General features: G+C 40.5%; 1 protein-coding gene across 9 annotated transcripts in view; it reads left to right on the top strand.

Moving 5' to 3' along the window:
- The window catches only part of mpdz (multiple PDZ domain crumbs cell polarity complex component), a 67,239-nt gene that overhangs the window by 23,363 nt on the left and 22,091 nt on the right, over positions 1–21,785 (top strand). For 3 of the 9 annotated variants that reach the window (XM_031832354.1, XM_031832355.1, XM_031832357.1), the window contains exons 16-29: positions 1,819–1,989; positions 3,234–3,410; positions 5,325–5,534; positions 6,554–6,685; positions 7,177–7,338; positions 9,341–9,691; positions 10,181–10,289; positions 10,688–10,886; positions 12,207–12,248; positions 15,012–15,107; positions 15,303–15,398; positions 16,081–16,258; positions 16,381–16,491; positions 18,963–19,046. In XM_031832354.1, coding sequence (XP_031688214.1) covers positions 1,819–1,989; positions 3,234–3,410; positions 5,325–5,534; positions 6,554–6,685; positions 7,177–7,338; positions 9,341–9,691; positions 10,181–10,289; positions 10,688–10,886; positions 12,207–12,248; positions 15,012–15,107; positions 15,303–15,398; positions 16,081–16,258; positions 16,381–16,491; positions 18,963–19,046 — 2,118 coding nt within the window. The remainder of the gene's footprint in view (positions 1–1,818; positions 1,990–3,233; positions 3,411–5,324; positions 5,535–6,553; positions 6,686–7,176; positions 7,339–9,340; positions 9,692–10,180; positions 10,290–10,687; positions 10,887–12,206; positions 12,249–15,011; positions 15,108–15,302; positions 15,399–16,080; positions 16,259–16,380; positions 16,492–18,962; positions 19,047–21,785) is intronic. The other 6 variants (XM_031832358.1, XM_031832360.1, XM_031832356.1 and 3 more) reach the window with 5 other exon arrangements.

Consider the following 21,785-nt stretch of genomic DNA (forward strand, 5'->3'; position numbering starts at 1 on the left):
ACGTTTCGGGTAGCCTTCCACAAGCTTCCCGCAATAAGTTGGGTGAATTTTGGCTTATTCCTCCAGACAGAGCTGGTGTGAAGTCAGGTTTGTAGGCCTCCTTGCTCGCACACACTTTTTCAGTTCTGCCCACAAATTCTCTATAGGATTGTCGTGACGTTGTATTAGTTAATGTGACGACTGTTGTTCATCGAATGATTAAAAGTTTCTAATTGCGTGATTAACTGAATCAAGCAATTATTAACTCATTAACATGTGGCACCATGGGGAAACTAGTTTTTATTGCGTTTCTATTTCCCAAATTAACTCAAAGAATATCAGAATATCGATTTTACAACAGCCGCTAATTAACCAGTTACCTCTTACAATCTCGTTCTGAATGTCGTATAGCCCGTGAATCTGCACGGACCCGGGTCTCACCAATGAGTTCACACCACACCAATCTTAGTTGAATATTTATTTACTAAAAAGTTTAATGATGATTAAAGATACACATAGACAAAACACATTATAGGCTATTGATTAGAACTTAGTATAACGGGCCAACACACTATGGCGCGTGTTACCCAAAATGGGGATTTCAAAGAGAGAGAAAAAGAGAAAGTACACAAGAGAAATATACATTTGGGTGAATCTGTCAGCTATGCTTATTCTAACCCTAGCCTTGCCCCAAACTGCTGCTCTTATGGGTCAGAATATAATGATGTAATTACGTGGGGTAGACCTCCGAGGATTCTCTGCGTGGACCGTTCAAGGGACCATTCAGCTGCTCGATCACGCACTTCTCCTGCGCACCTCTCTGATCGTCCTTCCGATGTCAGTGTCCTTTTGGCTTAGGAGTCTGTTCCCTCACCCTTTCTCTGGAAGGGGTCTTCTGAGGACAGACAGCTCTGTAGCTCAGAGCTCACAGCGTTGGAATGAAACAGTGTAGATACCACGATTCGATGGGAGATGGAGGCTAGGTGGTTCGACTTGAATTCACCCGCTTAGACACAGCTACTCATCCATAGCTTGGGTAGAAAATGATTTCTTTGTCTTCAAACTTGTGTTGCGTTCTGGGTTCGTTGACTTTTTAGACCTTGGCTGCAGCTTGGGTCACGTAGTCTTGTCTGTAAATTCTATACTCACAGGTTTTATACCCTTGGGTCAGAAGTGGGCGTAACAGCCTTTAGGGCAATTCTCTGGGCGTACCAAGTTAACGAGGCAAGGTCTAGATTTGACTCAAATCCAATTTTAGACAACTAACTTAACATTTCATCTTTAGCAAAACATTCCTTTTGATCTGGACATTTTCCATACAACGTACAATGTATAAACATCAAACATATACTAGGAAAACTCTTCATATTACAATGTTTTCGTAATAACGTAATAATCTATTAACCTTTAATAACAAAACAAAAATGACATACATTTTCATATTCCATCTATCGTCATGACCACCATTGTGGCTGACAGAAACCATTGTTCCAAAGTCCCTTTATTTCATGTTTAATGTTCTGAGGCTGGTTCTTCATAGTACAGGACAAAGGAATTTATCTGTGGCCTGAGATTTACCAGGGGCTTGAGGGGTCATAAAACCCCTATATCTTCAGACCCCTAGATCTCTCCTCCTCTGTTGGGGTTGAGAGATCATCTGTAGGGTTATGGTCTCCTGTAACCTGGCCTGGTCAGGACAGTCATGACAGGATTCAGGTCAGGGCTTTGTGAAGACAACTCCAATACCTTGACTTGACTTTGTTGTCAAGGTATGAATCCCAGCCTGACTCAATATGAGTGTTGACCATTGGATGTGTGCGTCCACCCCTCTCCATTCAGGTCAATGGAATATCCCTGATTGGTGAGACCCACAAGGAAGTGGTGAGGATTCTGAAGGAGCTTCCTGTCTGTGTCTACATGGCCTGCTTTAGGCCCGTCCCTCTCCTTCAGAGTGACAGGGATTCTGGCCAAACAGGGTTGGATGAATTTTCCACTGAACCTAAAATTAAGGTAATTTCCCTACACTTGATACACAAAACATGTACAACATCCATTTATAGTATATGCTATTGACATCACCATTGGTACATATTTTTTAAACGGTCCATTTTTGAGTTACTATTATAGTCATTGCATTGCATAATATTGCTCCACATAATGCAATCTAACATGCATGGTTGGGGACAACTCTGTTTTTGTTACGGTTTTCCTCCGTCGAAAGAGAGTCGGACCAAAATGCAGCGTGGTTAATACGATACATGTTTAATGACGAATAAACACGACAATACAAAAACAACAAACGGAACGTGAAAACCTATACAGCCTCTCTGGTGAAATACAAAACACTGAGACAGGAACAATCACCCACGAAACACTCAAAGAATATGGCTGCCTAAATATGGTTCCCAATCGGAGACAACGAGAATCACCTGCCTCTGATTGAGAACCGCCTCAGGCAACCATAGACTTTGCTAGAACACCCCACTAAACCACAATCCCAAAACCTACGAAAAAAAAACCATACATAAACACAACACAAAATAAACCCATGTCACACCCTGGCCTGACCAAATAAATATAGAAAACACAAAATACTAAGACCAGGGCGTGACAGTTTTCAACCATATAATTCAGTCATTTCAGCAAATTAATTGTTCAGGAAGTGATTAAAAACTGAATGAAAGCCAGAAAGCCCTTCATAAAATGGTGGCTGCTGGACATACAGTAGCTCACAGTAAACAGTGTTTCCCACACCCCTTGATACTGAATGGCTAATATAATTGGGACTGAACATCATTAAGTCCTACTTGACTCATCCACCCTCATTATTTTAGCACAGTCTGTCCAATGCTCTGCCGGGGCTCCAGACTGCTAACAATAAAGGATTAAGATTTAGGATTAGGAAGGACTCTGACCGTTCATTAACACCAATCCATCTAAAGTAATACCTCAGATAATTTGACAATGCATGGGATACAAGAGATAGTAGCCAGGGAGCTACACAAAGCTAACCTTCAAAGGAAACCTGCTTTCAGATGATTTTTGAGGGATATCTCCTCAGCTCTTCAGCTGCATCAGTTCAGGTAAAAAACACAACATACAGCACTTCTGCTGCCTAGCATCCAAAGATTCCCTTTGATGTGCTGCCAAAAAAAACGTACAAAAATCAAACTAGCGGAGAACTAGGGGCCTATGGGCTCGGAGTGAGTCAGGAATGCGTGCGCAGGGATGATATTGAGGATATATCTCTGTAGATACAGGGAGACCTCAGCAGTTTCCTGGTTCCCGGAGGTTCCGAGGGGGCGGCAACAAGGGAAAATGTGACGGAGGAGACTCTGGGAGCTCCTTTGGCCATGTGGGAGACGGAAATACAGGACATCGAGCTGGAGAAGGGAGAGAGTGGACTGGGATTCAGCATCTTGGACTACCAGGTGGGAATTCTGAATGGGAATTCTGGGAATGATTGTCATGGGAATTATACTTGATAGCAGGATTGGGGAGTAACAGATTACATGTAATCGGTTATATGTAAACGATTACACAAAAAACGAACTGTAATCCATTACGTTAGCAACAATTTGTAATCAGATTACAGATACTTTTGAAAAAAATAGATGATTACTTTTAAATTAAAAAAGGATGTTTGTGTAGAAATTCTTTGACACCTTTGTGTTTTCTCAATAAAATCCAAATTAGCATTGCAAAAAGTTTGTTTGTTCAGCCTGAGCAAGTCTGACCACAAGTCAGAGACCACTATGATGACACACCAAATGCGTTTTATGGTTTGAGGGAAAATAACAGGAATAGGTTTTTGTAGGCTTCAGTCCAAGGTATGTCTTCCGATGGTGCGACTGCTGTTGGTATCCATAGATGATCAAACTTGAATAAAGACGACAGCAGTGATGTAGCCTACGGGCGATACGGATATTATTGATATCTACATAGCACATTGATGTGAATCACACTGCAGCTCTCATTTAGCTATTTTTGCCTTATGGATTGTGGTTGTTGTGGATGGCTGTTCACAAATGTAGGTGAAATTAGTATTTTAACCCAATAATGGTTGAATTGAAGAAGTTAAGCTGCCTATCAAGCATTGTTTTTGCGACCAGTGTACAGCCAGTGAAAAACGACTCTTGCAACAGCTGCATAGTGCCGATCCCATCCTTTGGAATAAACGTTTTTTCCCCAACTCCTCCATGGTATTGTGCTCCATACTGTGGGGCTTTTATTTCTCAATCTAATTTGCGCTGATTCAAAAACCTATGTCCATAGGCCTAACGAACACATCCTCAAACTTGTGCCCCTTTTGGTATACTTAAACTGCTGCAAATGATAGAGAATTCAAAGTGTTTCCAACAAACTATTTTAACAATAGGCCTATAGCAAATGGAACCTATGGCACACATGTTTCACTCTTCAGTAGTGCCCAAAGCATACCAGTCTATGAGCGCAGTATTTCTCGAAACAATGAGCCCGATCAGTCCTCTATGACAACAAAATCATAAACATCCGAGTAGGCTAATAACAATTCGGCTCATCTATAATCCCATATTTCCAAGTCCTATTTTTGAAGATCAAGGGGAATAAATGATGAATTGTAATTGCCGGAAATCTGACCGACTTTGGTTTGTAATGTAAAGATATAGCCTAATCGTGTTGTTATCTGTAGTAAAAAAGGATGAGTTAGAAGAAGCCCACATAACCATCCCATAAAGTAAAATGTAACGTCCGTTTATGGCAAGCTATGTAAACTATAACATTGATTTATCCTGCAATAGATGTCATTCAATTGGAAATATACATTTGTGTCTTCTTCTAATGGCTCTTAAGGGGAAAGTAATCTAAAAGTAACTGAAAGTAATACGATTACATTACTGAGTTTAGGTAATACCAAAGTTACGTTACTGATTACAATTTTGGACAGGTACCTAGTAATTGTAATGGATTACATTTAGAAAGTAATCTACCCAATCACGCTTGCTTGTCAAGTGTGATTTTCCCAAATTATAGAATTTACTTATTTACTTATCATTCACTTCAATTAGTTGTTGTTGTAGGTCGTTTCTGTCTTCTTACTTTGGGAGGAAGTGGTCATGTGAGCTTTAGGACCTTTGCCCTCTGGGAAATGAAGTTCAACAAATAGCATAATTGACTCATTACACTGTAATGCGCTGTATTTTTTTAACTAAATTGCTTACTCTTAGTTTCGAACACCTGATATACAGAACATTCAGAATAAACAAATCCTCCAACTGAAAGTACATAATAGATTTTAGTCCTTATTGTATAAGATTATCTGTCGAGTGCGTCCATTGACTTCACTGACACAGATCTTGTAATAGGACCCAATGGATCCGGCCAAGACAGTGATCGTGATTCGCTCTCTGGTGCCAGAAGGAGTTGCCGAACGGGATGGCAGGCTTTTGCCAGGCGATCGGCTCATGTTCGTCAACAGCACCAATCTGGACAACGCCAGTCTGGAGGAAGCCGTCCAGGCACTGAAGGGGGCCAACATCGGCATGGTTCACATTGGGGTGGCCAAGCCACTGCCTGTAAGGGAACCCTATTGTGATTTTTGTCCAAAAGAGAGGCTGGTGTGTGTGTATTTGTGTGTGTGTGTGCAGGGAGGGGCTGGGGGTGCAATGTGTTCTGTGTGCCCGTGGGTGTGTGTGTTATATGTATGTGAGCGTTTGTGTGTGTGTTTTCTCTGGTGTGTGGCCACCCAATAATGAGGGCTCATCTTACAGATGGCTTGTATTATTCATGCTGATAAGGCAGTAGAGTTAGGCTGCATGCTGACTCAACTCCAATCTCCCTGACAACAGCACAAGGCAGCACAAACATCCCTGCCCTTTGTGTCATATTTTTTGGACTCCTATATAAATTCCTTGAGGAAGCTGTTAACAAAAGGGGTTGTTCACAAACACATTCACCACCTGAGGGATTTCTAGTCTTGTTTTCTGTGAAAATTGGCCGCATCCTTTCAGCTTTAAAGTTACATTTCTCTCTCTTGGGCTTGTCATTATGATGAGAACACACTGTAAGTTCAGGTTCTGGGATGTCAAGGTTATTGTCTTTGGGAATCCTCTGTGGAGTTATCAAGCTTTCCTGGAATGTATGGGGGGGTGGGGGTTGTTGTATTGCTTCTCCAAATTGAGTTTGATCCTCCAATACCTTCTCCAATTTCTCCCTCTTTTCTTTATCTATCTCTCTCTCGCGCTCTCTCTCTCCGGGCATCGTATTAGACAAAATCAAGATCGAAAGGTCCTTTAAAGCAAAGCTGTGGCAACACCTTTGGAAATCGAATAACCATGTATAACTTTTTACTGAAATATTACCTTGTGATGTAGTCTGATATTCAGCCCATGATTCCTAACTACAGACAAAACCATGGAGACCAAATCAAACCGTTAAAACACATGCTTTTCGCTACTAACAACCTCATTTATATTTTTTAACAACCCAACTACAATCATATTTGACTAGAAATTTGAAACCTGTAGACAATGATTAGAATTTCCTCAGTATTATTTTCTGGGGATTTTTCCCATTTCCTGCCCTGTCTCCACAGCCATACAATGAAGAGGACAGTCCGTCGTCATCCTCTGGAATCAGTTTTTTTTTATCTTCAACACTGCTGGTTAAAGAAAGCGATGAAGAGGAGCCAGCGGAGGATCACCTTTTCCGGGCAGAGCCTGCATTGGTTAGTCGCCATTGTGGACAAGTACAAAATATGTATGCACAAAAAAGTACAAAGACGAAAAAGTACCAAAAAAATATGCGCTCAGTCGCTCTGGATAAGAGTCTGAAATGTAAATGTAAATTAACCAATGAAATTGAGGGACAAGAAAAAAACGACCAATCAAAATTAAAAACACAAAATAACCATTGTAACTTTCAAATGTATCCTTTAAAATATTGTATCAAGTGCATTTAATTTAATGCAAAACTCAATAGTATCTAATCAAAATTTAACAACCAAAAAAAGAAGACAAACAATTTATGGAGTATCACTTGACTAAACTCTCTGAGACACAATGGGAAAGAACAACAATGTCCAATATCGGAGTTAGAATATCCTTTTGAAATAGCTCTCATGGCACTAACAAAGCTATCCTTGAATGGATATCTCATCCATGGCATAGAGAGATATATTCTCCATCTAATTCACTACATTCACATTCTTTGGTGCAGATTGACTCCAATGAGGGAGACCTGACCGACGAGAGGGCATTGGAGCATCGCTTCTCTGGCAATGAGGATGACACCTTACAGGCATCCATGATCGCCCTGCACGGCAGCACCTGCAGCGCCGATATGGACTACCAGACTACCTTGCAGTCCTCCACACCCAAAGTAGGCCAACAAACGTGCACTGTGGTTAGCTGAGTCAATGTTAAAGCCATTACAGTCAGCAATTTTAAGAAAGCTTGTTACAATGCAAAAACAGTATCTGTTCCCTGTCATTTGTTTGAATTTCACTGAAGCAAGCTGCTGCCCTTTTCACTAAGAAAACTCCTTGCGTAATCAAAATAAGTTGCTTATTTTATCATACGAGGTTGACAGAAGTGCTGTGCTATAATTGTTTGACTACTTCAAGCTGTCAGCTATATTGAAGTGATAAAATGTTTATGTAGTTTTTAGCCGCTTCTTTGTATGCATTTAGCTTGTTTTTGTCTCACATTTTGCATAAGCTTGTAGATCATTGTTTCTGCTTGTTGCAGTTATTCCACAGTTTCCTCTCCTAAGGATTTATTTTTCCCAGTTTTATTGTGCCGTCTCGGATGCTTAACCTGCCTGGGAACGGGGTTCCGCTAGCATCATCAGCCAATGAAATTGCAGGGCGCCAAATACAAATCAACAGAAATCTCATAAATCAAATTTCTCAAACATACAAGTATTAGGCACCATTTTCTGGTTAATCCAGCCACAGTGTCTGATTTCAAAAATCGTTTACAGAGAAAGCTCCACAAACGATTATGTTAGGTCACCACCAAGTCACAGAAAAACCTAGCCATTTTTCCAGCCAAAGAGAGGAGTCACAAAAAGCACAAATATAGATAGAATTAATCACTAACCTTTGATGATTTTCATCAGATGACACTCATAGGACTTCATGTTACACAATACATGTATGTTTTGTTCGGTAACGTTCATATTTATATCCAAAAATCTAAATTTACATTGGCGTGTTATGTTCAGTTGTTCCAAAACATGCAGTGATTTTGCAGAGAGCCACGTGAATTTACAGAAATACTCATTAATCATTAAAATACATGTGTTATACATGGAAATATATATAAACTTCTCCTTAATGCAACCACTGTGTCAGATTTTAAAACATCTTTACGGAAAAAGCATTCAACATTAGTCAGAAATAGCATTATAAATATTCATTTACCTTTGATGATCTTCTTCAGAATGCACTCCCAGGAATCCCAGTTCGACAATAAATGTTTGATTTGTTCCATAAAGTCCATAAATTATGTCCAAATAGCTTCTTTTGTTAGGGCTTTTGGTAAACAAATCCAACCGCGCGTTCAGATCCAGCCGAACGTCGGACGAAAAGTTCAAAAAGTTATAGTACAGGTCGTAGAAACTTGTCAAACTAGGAATATAATCAATCTTTCGGATGTTTTTATCATAAATGTTCAATAATGTTCCAACTGGAGAATTTCATTGTCTGTAGAAAAGCAATGGAACTAGAGCTGCCTCTCATATGAATTGCGCATGACTGAGAACGAGGCTGCTGCCAGACCCCTTAGTCAAACAGCTCTCATCCGGCCCCCCTTCACAGTAGAAGCCTGAAACAACATTCTAAAGACGGTTGACAAAATTACCCATATCCCACTGTGTATTCGATAGGGACTAAATTCAAAAACTACAAACCTCAGATTTCCCACTTCCTGTTTGGATTCATTCTCAGGTTTTTGCCTGCCATATGAGTTCTGTTACACTCACAGACATCATTCAAACAGTTTTAGAAACTTCAGAGTGTTTTCTATCCAATACTAATATGCATATATTAGCATCTGGGACTGAGTAGGAGGCAGTTTACTCTGGGCACGCTATTCATCCAAAAGTGAAAATGCTGCCCCCTATCCCAAAGAAGTTAAGGAATCCCTGAAGAGATTCATTTCCATACAGTTTGGGTCTCATGAATTATATCTAGGGAGATAATACAGAGATATTTGGTGCATCGCGCACGATCATCTGTACTGTAATTATCGCTATTCCCCGTCAGCTGCTGATGTCTTTTCAATGGCAAATTAGGAAGAGTGCAGAACGGCGATCGAGGTAGAAACTAACGAGGTGTAACCTCCATTTCGACTCGTCATTTCTTTCTTCTTCTACATAGCGGAGTGCTCGCCTGGACTTGTTGACTGAGCATCCCTTGGTGACGTTGTTCGGCCTTGCGGACGACACTGAACCCTTCTCCCCGGAGGAGAAGCCCATCGTTTTCCCCCTGCCCAGGAGTATTGGAGGTCACGCACTAACGGTTGACGATAACGCACTAACTAGCTCCGATCAGTACCTGGCGCATCACTTAACCCAAATGGAGCCATCGGATCTGTCAAACTCATACAGTCCGTACACTGACCCTGAGCCTGGTTTGAATGATTTGGGGGAGCCGGTGCAGTCTCTCCATTTTCAGGTGGAGTCCACCATGGCTGTTGAGGACATAGGGGAGATGGAAGGCTTAATGAAGGTAAACGAGCCTTGATCTGAAGAGCCATCTTTCGTTTTGCCATCGAATGTCATTGAGTGTGCATCGTAATCAAACAAGCATGAGTAAATCGGTCCTCGGCAATGCTCAGGAAATTGAAATGCAACAAGTTAAATTCAAACCATGTCAAAATGCACTGGAATGATCACAGACCAATGTGAAATTGATTGAATTTTCGAGAATAATGATAACCCAACCAGTTTGAAACATTCTACTTTTTACTAGAATCACATTCCTAGGTATTACTTACTTTCCTAAGGTAACGGCATCACAGAAAATACTTCCTTACTTCGTATGTTTGATTCCCTGGCCCTCACTAATCGTTTCCACCTAACCTCCCTGGTAGTTTAGATGACCTCAATTTCATTCTGTCAATATTATTCATTTTTAAATGCTGTACTTAAACTTCCTCCATAGAAATGTTTTTGAATTTGTTTCATGAAAACTTTTTATTGAATCGTTTTTCCCAAGGGGGATGAGCCATCTGTAAAGCAGTCCAAAGAGGAAGGGGATGAGGTTATAATCACTGGGAGTCATTTTGAAAGGACAATCACTGTTGTCAAGGGCAACTCCAGTCTCGGTTTGTATTATTTCTTTGGCAATATGTTGTATATTGATGAGTAATTGTTGTGTAGAGAACAGCCTTCACTTTATCGGTCTTTCCTCCTTACATACCATAATTGTATTTAAATTAGCAAAATATCTGATTATGCTTTTATGTGCTTTATATCTGTCAGGGTTGTCGGATATTACTTATTAAATGTGTTGTATTTCAGTTCATTTGGAGTATTTGTATTTCATGAAAAAAAAAGTAACTTACTTGGCTTATTGCGTTTAGCTCCAAGTGGAGCATAGGGGCCTCAGCTATGAATCAGGCTTGAACACATTTGACACATAATTGTGGGTAAGCGTTTTTCCTATACTGTAGGTTCCAGGTCTTTGGGAATGTTGTGCATTTTGTCGCTGTCATCCTTACAGGAATGACAGTGAGCACAATCAAGGATGGCTTGGGGATGTACATCCGCAGCATCATCCACGGAGGTTCCATCAGCCGAGACGGCCGTCTGGGAGTGGGGGACCTAATCCTAGTCATCAACGGCGAGTCCATGGCCAACCTGACTAACACCCAGGCCCGCGCCATGCTCCGGAGACACTCCCTCATCGGGCCAGACTTGGGGTAAGGACCTGGGCTTGGGCAACATGTTCAGTGTTTTTATACCTTGTCCATGGAACCTGTTTTATATGGTTTCACTATAGGCCATCATTAAAATATCCACCTACTTCCAACACAAAGAGTGCAGATTTCACCTCAAATATATTCTCCCTAGAATCCCTACACATTGATACACACTCCTTTTCTGTTACAATGTAAAGTCAGAGGATAATATTGTGGAGACCAAAACCCCAAACTTTATCCTCTCTACAAACATATAGTACCAGTCAAAAGTTTGGACACACCTACTCATTCAAGGGATTTTCTTTATTTTTACTATTTTCTACATTGTAGAATAATAGTGAAGTCATCAAAACTATGAAATAACACATATGGAATCATATAGTAACCAAAAAAAGTGTTAAACAAATCAAAATATATTGTATATTTTAGATTCTTTAAAGTAGCCACCCTTTGCCTTGATGACAGCTCTGCACACTCTTGGCAATTTGGGTAAATTGCTCCCAATGATCCCTTTAAGGCTATTTGTTCTGCATCTCTCGTAGAAACAGTTTTATTTCTCCTTTTACATCTCCCATACAAAAGCTAACTGTTTTCCCAAACCATCCAAACACACATTTAATTGAACTGATGCCTAATACACATACCTCACAAACTGGTGTGACTATTCTGTCAGTGTGCCAGTGTTTTGTTACTTGGGCTTTGGGTTTTTTGTGGACCACAGGAAGAGTAGCTGCTGCTTCTGCAAAAGCTAATGGGGTTCCTAATAAACAAATAATTAATAAATAAAGCAAATATAATAAAGAAAGAAATGCATATTTACAACACCTGTTTATGAACCATGCAGTAAACATTATAATGTAGTAGAAATTGTGTTAAGGAGCTCACAGTTTTCTTTTAGCCAGGTCGATAGTGGGAAATGTCATTGTCATCCAGTGTTGTGAGTCATAGAGAGCACCTTAATATCCCTTAAAAGGTGTGCCATCCAAAGCATGATAGCATATAGGCTACCGTACATACATTTCTGATGAACACCACCAATTGAATACTGTAGGCTACATGAAGGTAGGACTTCCAGTCATATGGAAAAGCTTCCTACAGCGGTTGGACTCCTAGCACAAGACGCTCAATGGTGAAATTTGAACAACTCACTAAAGCCTTTTACATTCCTAAATTGTATTCTCTCCATGCATTCGAGGGATGCTACATTAAGTCTGGGGCACCATCATTTTCGGTATCTCAAGTCTTGCTTGATTAACGCTAAACATGTCAGTACATTCCAGTATGTTAGCCACGGTGCATAACTTCCTCTTCACCTTCTAGATCTGCTTGTGCCCCAGAGGAAGATCTGTGCCCCTTTTATGTGTGAGTACCGCTAACTCCCACGCCGACGGGTCTGCAACCAAAATCTACCACTTTGTTTCCTCTCTGTCCACATTTTCTCACTTCTGCACCCGAGTCTCATCACCTGTCCGAGGAAGGGAGTTTGATCCAGATCTAGACATTACAACACATGCTGAAAGTCAACCATACTGTAAATCACCATAGTGTATATCAACCATACTGTAAATCACCATAGTGTAAATCAACCATATGTATATCAAGAATACTGTAAATCAACCATAGTGTAAATCACCATAGTGTAAATCAACCATATGTATATCAACCATACTGTAAATCAACCATACTGTAAATCAACCATACTGTAAATCAACCATAGTATAAATCAACCATACTGTATATCAACCATATGTATATCAACCATACTGTAAATCAACCATACTGTAAATCAACCATACTGTAAATCAACCATAGTGTAAATCAACCATATGTATATCAACCATACTGTAAATCAACCATACTGTAAATCAACCATAGTATAAATCAACCATACTGTAAATCAACCATAGTATAAATCAACCATACTGTAAATCAACCATAGTATAAATCAACCATACTGTATATCAAGAATACTGTAAATCAACCATACTGTATATCAAGAATACTGTAAATCAACCATACTGTATATCAAGAATACTGTAAATCAACCATACTGTATATCAACCATAATGTAAATCAACCATACTGTATATCGACCATAGTGTAAATCAACCATACTGTAAATCACCATAGTGTAAATCAACCATGCTGTATATCAAGAATACTGTAAATCACCATACTGTATATCGACCATAGTGTAAATCAACCATACTGTAAATCAACCATACTGTAAATCAACCATACTGTATATCGACCATAGTGTAAATCAACCATACTGTAAATCAACCATACTGTAAATCAACCATGCTGTATATCAACCATACTGTAAATCAACCCTACTGTATATCAACCATACTGTAAATCAACCATACTGTATATCAACCATACTGTAAATCAACCATAGTGTATATCAACCATACTGTAAATCAACCATAGTGTATATCAACCATACTGTAAATCAACCATAGTGTATATCAACCATAATGTAAATCAACCATACTGTATATCAACCATAGTGTATATCAACCATAATGTAAATCAACCATACTGTATATCAACCATACTGTAAATCAACCATACTGTAAATCAACCATACTGTATATCAAACATAGTTTAATCAACCATACTGTATATTGACCATAGTGTAAATCAACCATACTGTAAATCAACCATAGTTTAAATCAACCATACTGTATATCAACCATAGATTAAATCAACCATAGTGTATATCAACCATAATGTAAGTCAACCATGCTGTATATCAAACATAGTTTAATCAACCATACTGTATATTGACCATAGTGTAAATCAACCATACTGTAAATCAACCATAGTTTAAATCAACCATACTGTATATCAACCATAGTTTAAATCAACCATAGTATATATCAACCATAATGTAAGTCAACCATAGTTTAAATCAACCATATTGTATATCAACCATAGATTAAATCAACCATAGTGTATATCAACCATAATGTAAGTCAACCATGCTGTATATCAACCAACCATTTTTTGAACAGATTTCTTCGCTAAATGCACTGTTACCTCTTACTCATTAATAATCAAATAATGTGGACATCTGTGGAGATTACAGTTCACTAGATTAGATAATCGTATAGGCTACATACAGCACATTGACCGCAGTCCCAACACACAGTCAATGTATCTGGAAAAGTCTCTCACTGGACTGCACCACTAACCATGGGTTTTTAACACTTCATCCTTAACACTTCATTGACACGCCTCTCGTTGACTACTGGGCATGCAGGTCCATTTGTGTGGGGTGATAACGATAGATTTTTGCACTTTTTCATCTGTGCTGTATCCACCCCATCACACACTAATTCACTTATTTCTTCCTTCATCTGTTTTTGGAGGCATTTTAATTGCTGTTTGAATGAACCGGGATTCAAGTACCTCCGTGTCTGCATGTCCTAATGTTGAAGTATGAGTCATCCCATCATTGTTAGATCTGTCATCTTCACTCAAATGTGTGTGTGTGCTTTAGAATCAACTACGGATGATTAATTGCTTGAAACTGGGCTTACCAAAGTGGACTTATGCGCTTTTCTACTCCCTTTCCCTCGATTCTTAATAGTTTGAACGTTCTCTACTGTTCCAGTAAATTAAGAATTGCTGTTCCAATTGATGTTCCCTTCAAAACTCAATGACATTATTTTGGAAAGAATTCCCACACTCAATCCATTGACGGCTCACTACATTATTCATTGACGGCTCACCTTGGGCTCATGATAGGCAGAATGCATTGCCGGAGAAATTTACAGAGCTCATTCCTTCCCCTCCTGCAATCGTGGGCCTCAGAGGTAAATTGGACGGGGAGGAGAACAATGTAAATTGGTGAATAAATAAAAGGCTGCTTTGTATAAAGGCTCATTCTGACATATCGGGTTGCATATGAATGCAGGCACTTCCACTTTAATGCTTTGTTAAACGATCATATCATCCCTAATGATGAATTCTGACATGCTTGCACACAAGGTTGAACTCCCGTGTCATATGTTTATGGGCAGGTTATATATTTTGGGAGTATTCGTAGTGATGATGACAAATCTTGGTCAGGTTGTTCGGAGGAGTGCTGATGCTCATTGGTGTGTGTGTTCTCAGCATTACCTATGTCCCTGTGGAGTATCTGGAGGAGTATAAGACTAGCCTGGAGCAGCCTAAAGATGACATCTGCTCTGATGCACCTCCAGCCCCAATGTAAGCTCAAACTTTATAAAACTTTATAGAAGCCATGCATTTATAGAAAGTGTTTTCATAACGATGCCTTAAGTAAAAGTATATGCTTTTATTTTCCAGCATAGACCGGCTTTTCACGACATTATTTTGTTTAACTCCAGACAAAACAAGTCGATGAACAAACCACCAGGTTTACAATTGTTTGTCTCTTTGCAGAAGAGGAATCCCAGAACTTCCTGAGCGGGAGGATGGAGAGGGAGAGGAGAGCGAGTTACAGACCGCCACCTTCAGTAACTGGAACCAGCCTATGAAGTGAGTAGGAAGTTGGACTTTGGCTTGGACCAGAACATAGAGTTGAACAAACAACATGCCCTTGGCACAAAGCCTGTTTTAGCATGGGCAGCGCCATTGAAGGCTTTCACTGTTCACTAAAGATGGGGGGTGTACCTTCTTTCCAACTTTAATGTTAAGGAAACAAAGCTGATTGGGTAAATAAGTAATAAGCAGTGTTTGGACAGCAAGCATTAGTTATACCGCTTTGGAACTGAGCTAGCGCCTGCATATATATCTATAAGAGGAAATCAGCAAACACTGTAGCACTCCAGGAGTAGGGTTATTGATAGCTGAGGCTAACTCAATGAGCTACAACGTTTAGAATGTCACAGATAGAAATGTAGCCAATTTGCAGAACTGACACAGTTCCCTAATCTAAATGACTGAGAATCATATCCAGTCTACCTAATTTACCGACTCGCCACAATGCCCCAATCGTTTCCATTCTCAATTGTTGAACATTCTGTACTGTTGTACTTCCCTGAATTTGTATTCAATAGGTGAGATTTTTACACAACCCATTTCCTCACTCAATGTCACTTCTTATTTTTACTTTGTATGCAAATAAATGAAATTATAACAACCCCAACCCTGTCCCAAGAAGTGGCACAATACAGTACCCTTTAAAAATATATTTTACAATGTGTGTTACCTCGCTCAGGGTGGAGCTCAAAAGAGAAGCGGGCAAGTCCCTTGGCATCAGCATTGTGGGGGGCAGAGGGATGGGCAGTCGCCTTAGCAACGGTGAGGTGATGCGGGGCATCTTCATCAAACACATCATGGCGGACAGCCCCGCCGGCCGCAATGGAACCCTGAAGACTGGAGACAGGATTGTTGAGGTACACCAATCAATATTATTTCACACTATAGAGATTAGCATGCATTTACTTTAACATGGCGAAATGGTAATTGCACAGTAATAACCTATGAATTACTTGTTTGTTTCTTTGGAATGTTTCAGGTGGACGGTGTGGACCTGAGTGATGCCAGTCACGAGCAGGCTGTGGAGGCCATCCGCAGGGCAGGAAACCCTGTAGTGTTCCTGGTCCAGAGTATCGTCCACAGGCCCAGGGTGAGCCCTCTAGCTCCTTGTGTTAGCCTGCTAACATGCTAGCTTACTGTGACAGCATTCTAGCCAAGTGGTCCTAGCTCCTTATGTTAGGATGCTAGCTTACTGTCATAGCATTCTAGTTAAGTGGTCCTAGCTCCCTGTGTTAGTATGCTAGCATGTTATCTTACTGTGATAGCATGCTAGCTAAGTGTTCCTAGCTCCCCATGTTAGCATGCTGGCTGTGTGGTTAATGTCTTTCAGCAACAATACTTAATTTCAAATCAAAATCAAATCAAATTGTATTTGTTACATACACATGGTTAGCAGATGTTAATGCGAGTGTAGCGAAATGCTTGTGCTTCTAGTTCCAACAGTGCAGTAATATCTAACGAGTAATCTAACAATTCCCCAACAACAACCTAATACACACAAATCTAAAGGGGTGAATGAGAATATGTACATGTAAGTATATGGATGAGCGATGCCTGAGCGGCATAGGCAAGATACAATAGATGGTATAAAATACAGTATATACAGTACATGTGATATGAGTAATGTAAGATATGTAAACATTATTAAAGTGGCATTATTTAGAGTGGCATTGTATAAAGTGACTAGTGATCCATTTATTAAAGTGGCCAGTGATTGTGTCTCAATGTAGGCAGCAGCCTCTCTGAGTTAGTGATTGCTGTTAAGCAGTCTGATGGCCTTGAGATAGAAGCTGTTTTTCAGTCTCTTGGTCCCAGCTTTGATGCACCTGTACTGACCTCGCCTTCTGGATGATAGCGGTGTGAACAGGCAGTGGCTCAGGTGGTTGATGTCGTTGATGATCTTTTTGGCCTTCCAGTGACATCGGGTGCTGTAGGTGTCATGGAGGGCAGGTAGTTTGCCCCCGGTGATGCGTTGTGCAGACTGCACCACCCTCTGGAGAGCTTTGCGGTTGAGCCCGGCAGGATGCACCACCCTCTGTGATACAGCCCGACAGGATGCTCTCGATTGTGTATCTGTAAAAGTTTGTCAGGGTTTTGGGTGAAATGCCAAATTTCTTCAGCCTCCTGAGGTTGAAGAGGCAACGTTGCGCCTTCTTCACCATACTGTCTGCGTGGGTTGACCATTTCAGTTTGTATGTGATGTGTACACCTAGGAACTTAAAACGTTCTACCTTTTCCACTGCTGTCCATTCGCTCCCTCTGCTGTTTCCTGAAGTCCACAATCATCTCCTTTGTTTTGTTGATGGAGATTTCCTAATCTCTCACCATTAATTATCCCATTCTAAAAGCTACTTAACCATCCTGTATCCAACAAAGACTACAGTAGCTACAGTATCTATATCTGTGACATGGCTTCAAAAGCATGACTGGCTATTAGGGAGCTTTCACACCCGAGAGTGTGCTTTGTGAGAGGACGGATTTCAAGTGGGAGAAAGGCTTTTGCTTATATTCAATTAATTGACAGATTCCTTGTCAGGACCATTTAATTAAAAGTTCAACAGAAACTTAAAATGACAAAACATTAGACTGACTGTATTTTTGCTGCACAATCTTGATTGGTTTGAAAGCACCATTAGCATGACTAACTAATATCCTACTGGAATTGCTACAAGGTTTGCAATCGCCGACATACACTCAGTGGCCAGATTATTAGTACCGGGTCGGACCCATCTTTGCCTCCAGAACAGCCTGAATTATTCGGGGAATGGATTCTACATGGTGTAGTGTTCAAATGTTGCTCAATTAGTATCTAGGGACCTAACATGTGCCAGGAAAACCTTCCCCACACCATCACACCACCGCCACCAGCCTGTACCGTTCATACCAGGCAGGATGGGTCCATGGAATCATGCTGCTTACTCCAAATCCTGACTCTGACATCAGCATGACACAACAGGAACCCAGGGTTCATTGGAGCAGGCAATGTTTTTGCACTCCTCAATTGTCCAGTGTTTGATCGTATGCCCACTGGAGCCACTTCTTAGTTTTAGCTGATATGAGTGGAACCCGATGTTGTTTGTCTGCTGCAATAGCCCATCCGTGATAAGGAAAGATGAGTTGTGCATTCCAAGATGCCGTTCTGCGCAGCACTGTTGTACTGCACTGTTATTTGCCTGTTTTTCTCTGTAAACCCGAGACACTGTCGTTCGTGAAAAGCCCAGGAGGCCGGACGTTTCTGAGATACTCGAACTGGCGCGCCTGCCACCTACGATCATACCACGCTCAAAGTCACTTAGATCACTCGTTTTGCCCATTATAACATTCAATCAAACAGTAACTGAATGCCTGTCTGCCTGCTTTATATAGCTAGCCACGGCCAATTGACTCACTGTCTGTAGGAGCAAACCATTTTCATGAATGTGGTGGTGTACCTAATAAATTGTGTATATTGTGTAATATTGACATACAACCCACAATCATCAATTTGCATGCATGGTTAAAGCTTTACAGACCTTTTCTGCAACCTTCCACTAACCAGTCCAGCATGCACCTCTTCCTCAGCCCAAGTCCCGCTATAGCCCCACTTCATCACCAGTCATAGAGTACAGCACCGCTTTAAAACGCTTGCCTCATCACATGTGCCAGGTAATCTCTCTCTCACTCTCTCCCTCTCTCTCTCACCTTCTCTCTCTCACCCTCTCTCTCTCTCCCTCTCTCTCGGTTTCTTTTTATCTTTCTTCCTCTTTTTCTTTGCACATCAGTGGAGTCTATGTTGCTTTATCTCTCCATTCAGAAGTTTTCACAGACTTGCTTATAGACTACTGTATGTATGTGTGTGCAAAAAAAGGATACCCAATGGAATCGGGTTGCATCCAGGGTAAATGTTATATGCTGCAAAGGTTAACTGCTATGGTCAGGTCTGTATTGCTCTTGCCCTTTTAAATGGTGCCGTTGGGGCCCACCTACAGATCGTAATGATGCTTCCTAGCAGTTTCCCCTTTATAGCCTTCTACACTCCTCTGTCACTAGTGAATAATCCAAAAGCACCCTTGAGGATTCTTGGAAACATTTGTTGTTTGTCTTCTAAGAAAGAGCTCAACTTTGATTTTCTTTTAAAAAACTGGTCTCCTCGAGGACATTTATTACCAGTCACTTATTTTTGGAATCATTTGAAGAACTACAGAGGTGTTTTTACTATTGAGCCTAAATTTTCTTGGTGTTTCAACTTTTGAGCCTCCAAATTCCCTTCTTTCCATGAGAGCCTTTGATAAAAATGTTGTCAGTGCCCAATCTTACTTCATTTAGACTGATTGCTTTTTCCTCCTTTTGCTGCTCAAGGTCTGCTTTTGGGTGGTCAATCATACAGTGTATAATATACTCTCTCAGTGTAAAATAGTTTATTTTTGTCCCAGTTTCTCAGAACCAGATTAATTCTACTAATGAACTCAAAAGCATGCTCAGTGGAAAATCACCATTCCAGGAATAGATTGTGCCTGCCTGGGATACCAGCTCATAAAGTTTTGTGAACTGAGAAAGAATTAAGGAACAGGAAAAGTTAAAAGAACACAATAGCCAATATGTTCAGTACCCCAAACCACAAGGTTCACTGCCATGTTGCTGTTGTGGTTTCTGGCTGGCAGGCAGAATATATTAAGTCAGCTCCTGGTTGAGTGGTCAGGCTTGGGTGGAATATCGATCACCGGCCTGCCTACCTCACTGGACGCATCATTTTAGTTTTCCCTATGTGTAACGTGTACAGTAACTACTATGACAAAGGGTAATCAATACTCTAGTGTAGCCAAGCTTATACAATCACAACTCATGAAGAAAAAAAACACTGATATTTTGCTCAGGCTACTTTTTTTTGTTATATTCAAACAAATGTTTTGTTTTGTTTTAACACTACCGGTTAAAAGTTTTCGAACACCTACTCATTCAAGGGTTTTTCTTAATTTTTTTCTATTTTCTACATTGTAGAATAATAGTGAAGACATCAAAACAACTAAATAACACATATGGAATCATGTAGTAACCAAAAAAGTGTTAAACAAATACAAATATATTTTATATTTCAGATTCTTCAAATAGCCACCCTTTGCCTTGATGACAGCTTTGCACACTCTTGGCATTCCCTCAACCAGCTTCACCTGGAATGCTTTTCCAACAGTCTTGAAGGAGTTCCGACATATGCTGAGCACTTGTTGGCTGCTTTTCCTTCTGTCTGCGGTCCAACTCATCCCAAACCATCTCAGTTTGGTTGAGGTCAGGGGATTGTGGAGGCCAGGTCATCTGATGCAGCACTCCATCACTCTCCTTCTTGGTAAAATAGCCCTTACACAGCCCGGAGGTGTGTTGGGTCATTGTCCTGCTGAAAAACAAATGATAGTTACACTAATCCCAGACCAGATGGGAAGTCGTATCGCTGCAGAGTTCTGTGTTAGCAATTCTGATTAAGTGTGCCTTGAGTTCTAAATAAATCACAGACAGTGTCACCAGCAAAGCACCCCCACACCATAACACCTCCTCCTCCATGCTTTATGGTGGGAAATACACATGCAGAGATCATCCGTTCACCCACACCACGTCTCACAAGGACACGGCTGTTGGAACCAAAAATCTCAAATTTGGACTCCAGACCAAAGGACAAATTTCCACTGGTCTAATGTCCATTGCTCGTGTTTCCTGGCCCAAGCAAGTCTCTATTTCTTATTGGTTTTCTTTAGTAGTGGTTTCTTTGCAGCAATTCCACCATGCAGGCCTGATTCACACAGTCTCCTCTGAACAGTTGATGTTGAGATGTGTCTGTTACTTGAACTCTGTGAAGCATTTATTTGGGCTGCAATTTCTAAGGCTGGTAACTTTAATGAACTTATCCTCTGCCACAGAGGTAACTCTGGGTCTTCCATTCCTGTGGCGGTCCTCATGAGAGCTAGTTTCATCATAGCGTTTGATGGTTTTTGCGACTGCACATGGAGAAACATTCGAAGTTCTTGAAATTTTCCGTATTGACTGACCTTCATGTCTTAAAGTAATGATGGACTGTCGTTTCTCTTTGCTTATTTGAGCTGATCTTGCCATGATATGGACTTAGTCTTTTACCAAATAGGGCTATCTTCTGTATAACACTCCTACCCTTGTCACAACACAGCTGATTGGCTCAAACGCATTAAGAAGGAAAGAAATTCCACAAATGAACTTTTAAGAAGGCACACCTTTTAATTGAAATGCATTCCAGGTGACTACCTCATGAAGCTGGTTAAGAGAATGCCAAGCGTGTGCAAAGCTGTCATCAAGGCAAAGGGTGGCTATTTGAAGAATCTAAAACAAATCAAAATATATTTAATATTTAATATTGTAACGGCGTTCTTCGTTTGTCGAAAGAGA

The sequence above is a fragment of the Oncorhynchus kisutch genome, linkage group LG9, assembly GCF_002021735.2.
Source record: "Oncorhynchus kisutch isolate 150728-3 linkage group LG9, Okis_V2, whole genome shotgun sequence".
Classification (NCBI taxonomy): Eukaryota; Metazoa; Chordata; class Actinopteri; order Salmoniformes; family Salmonidae; genus Oncorhynchus; species Oncorhynchus kisutch.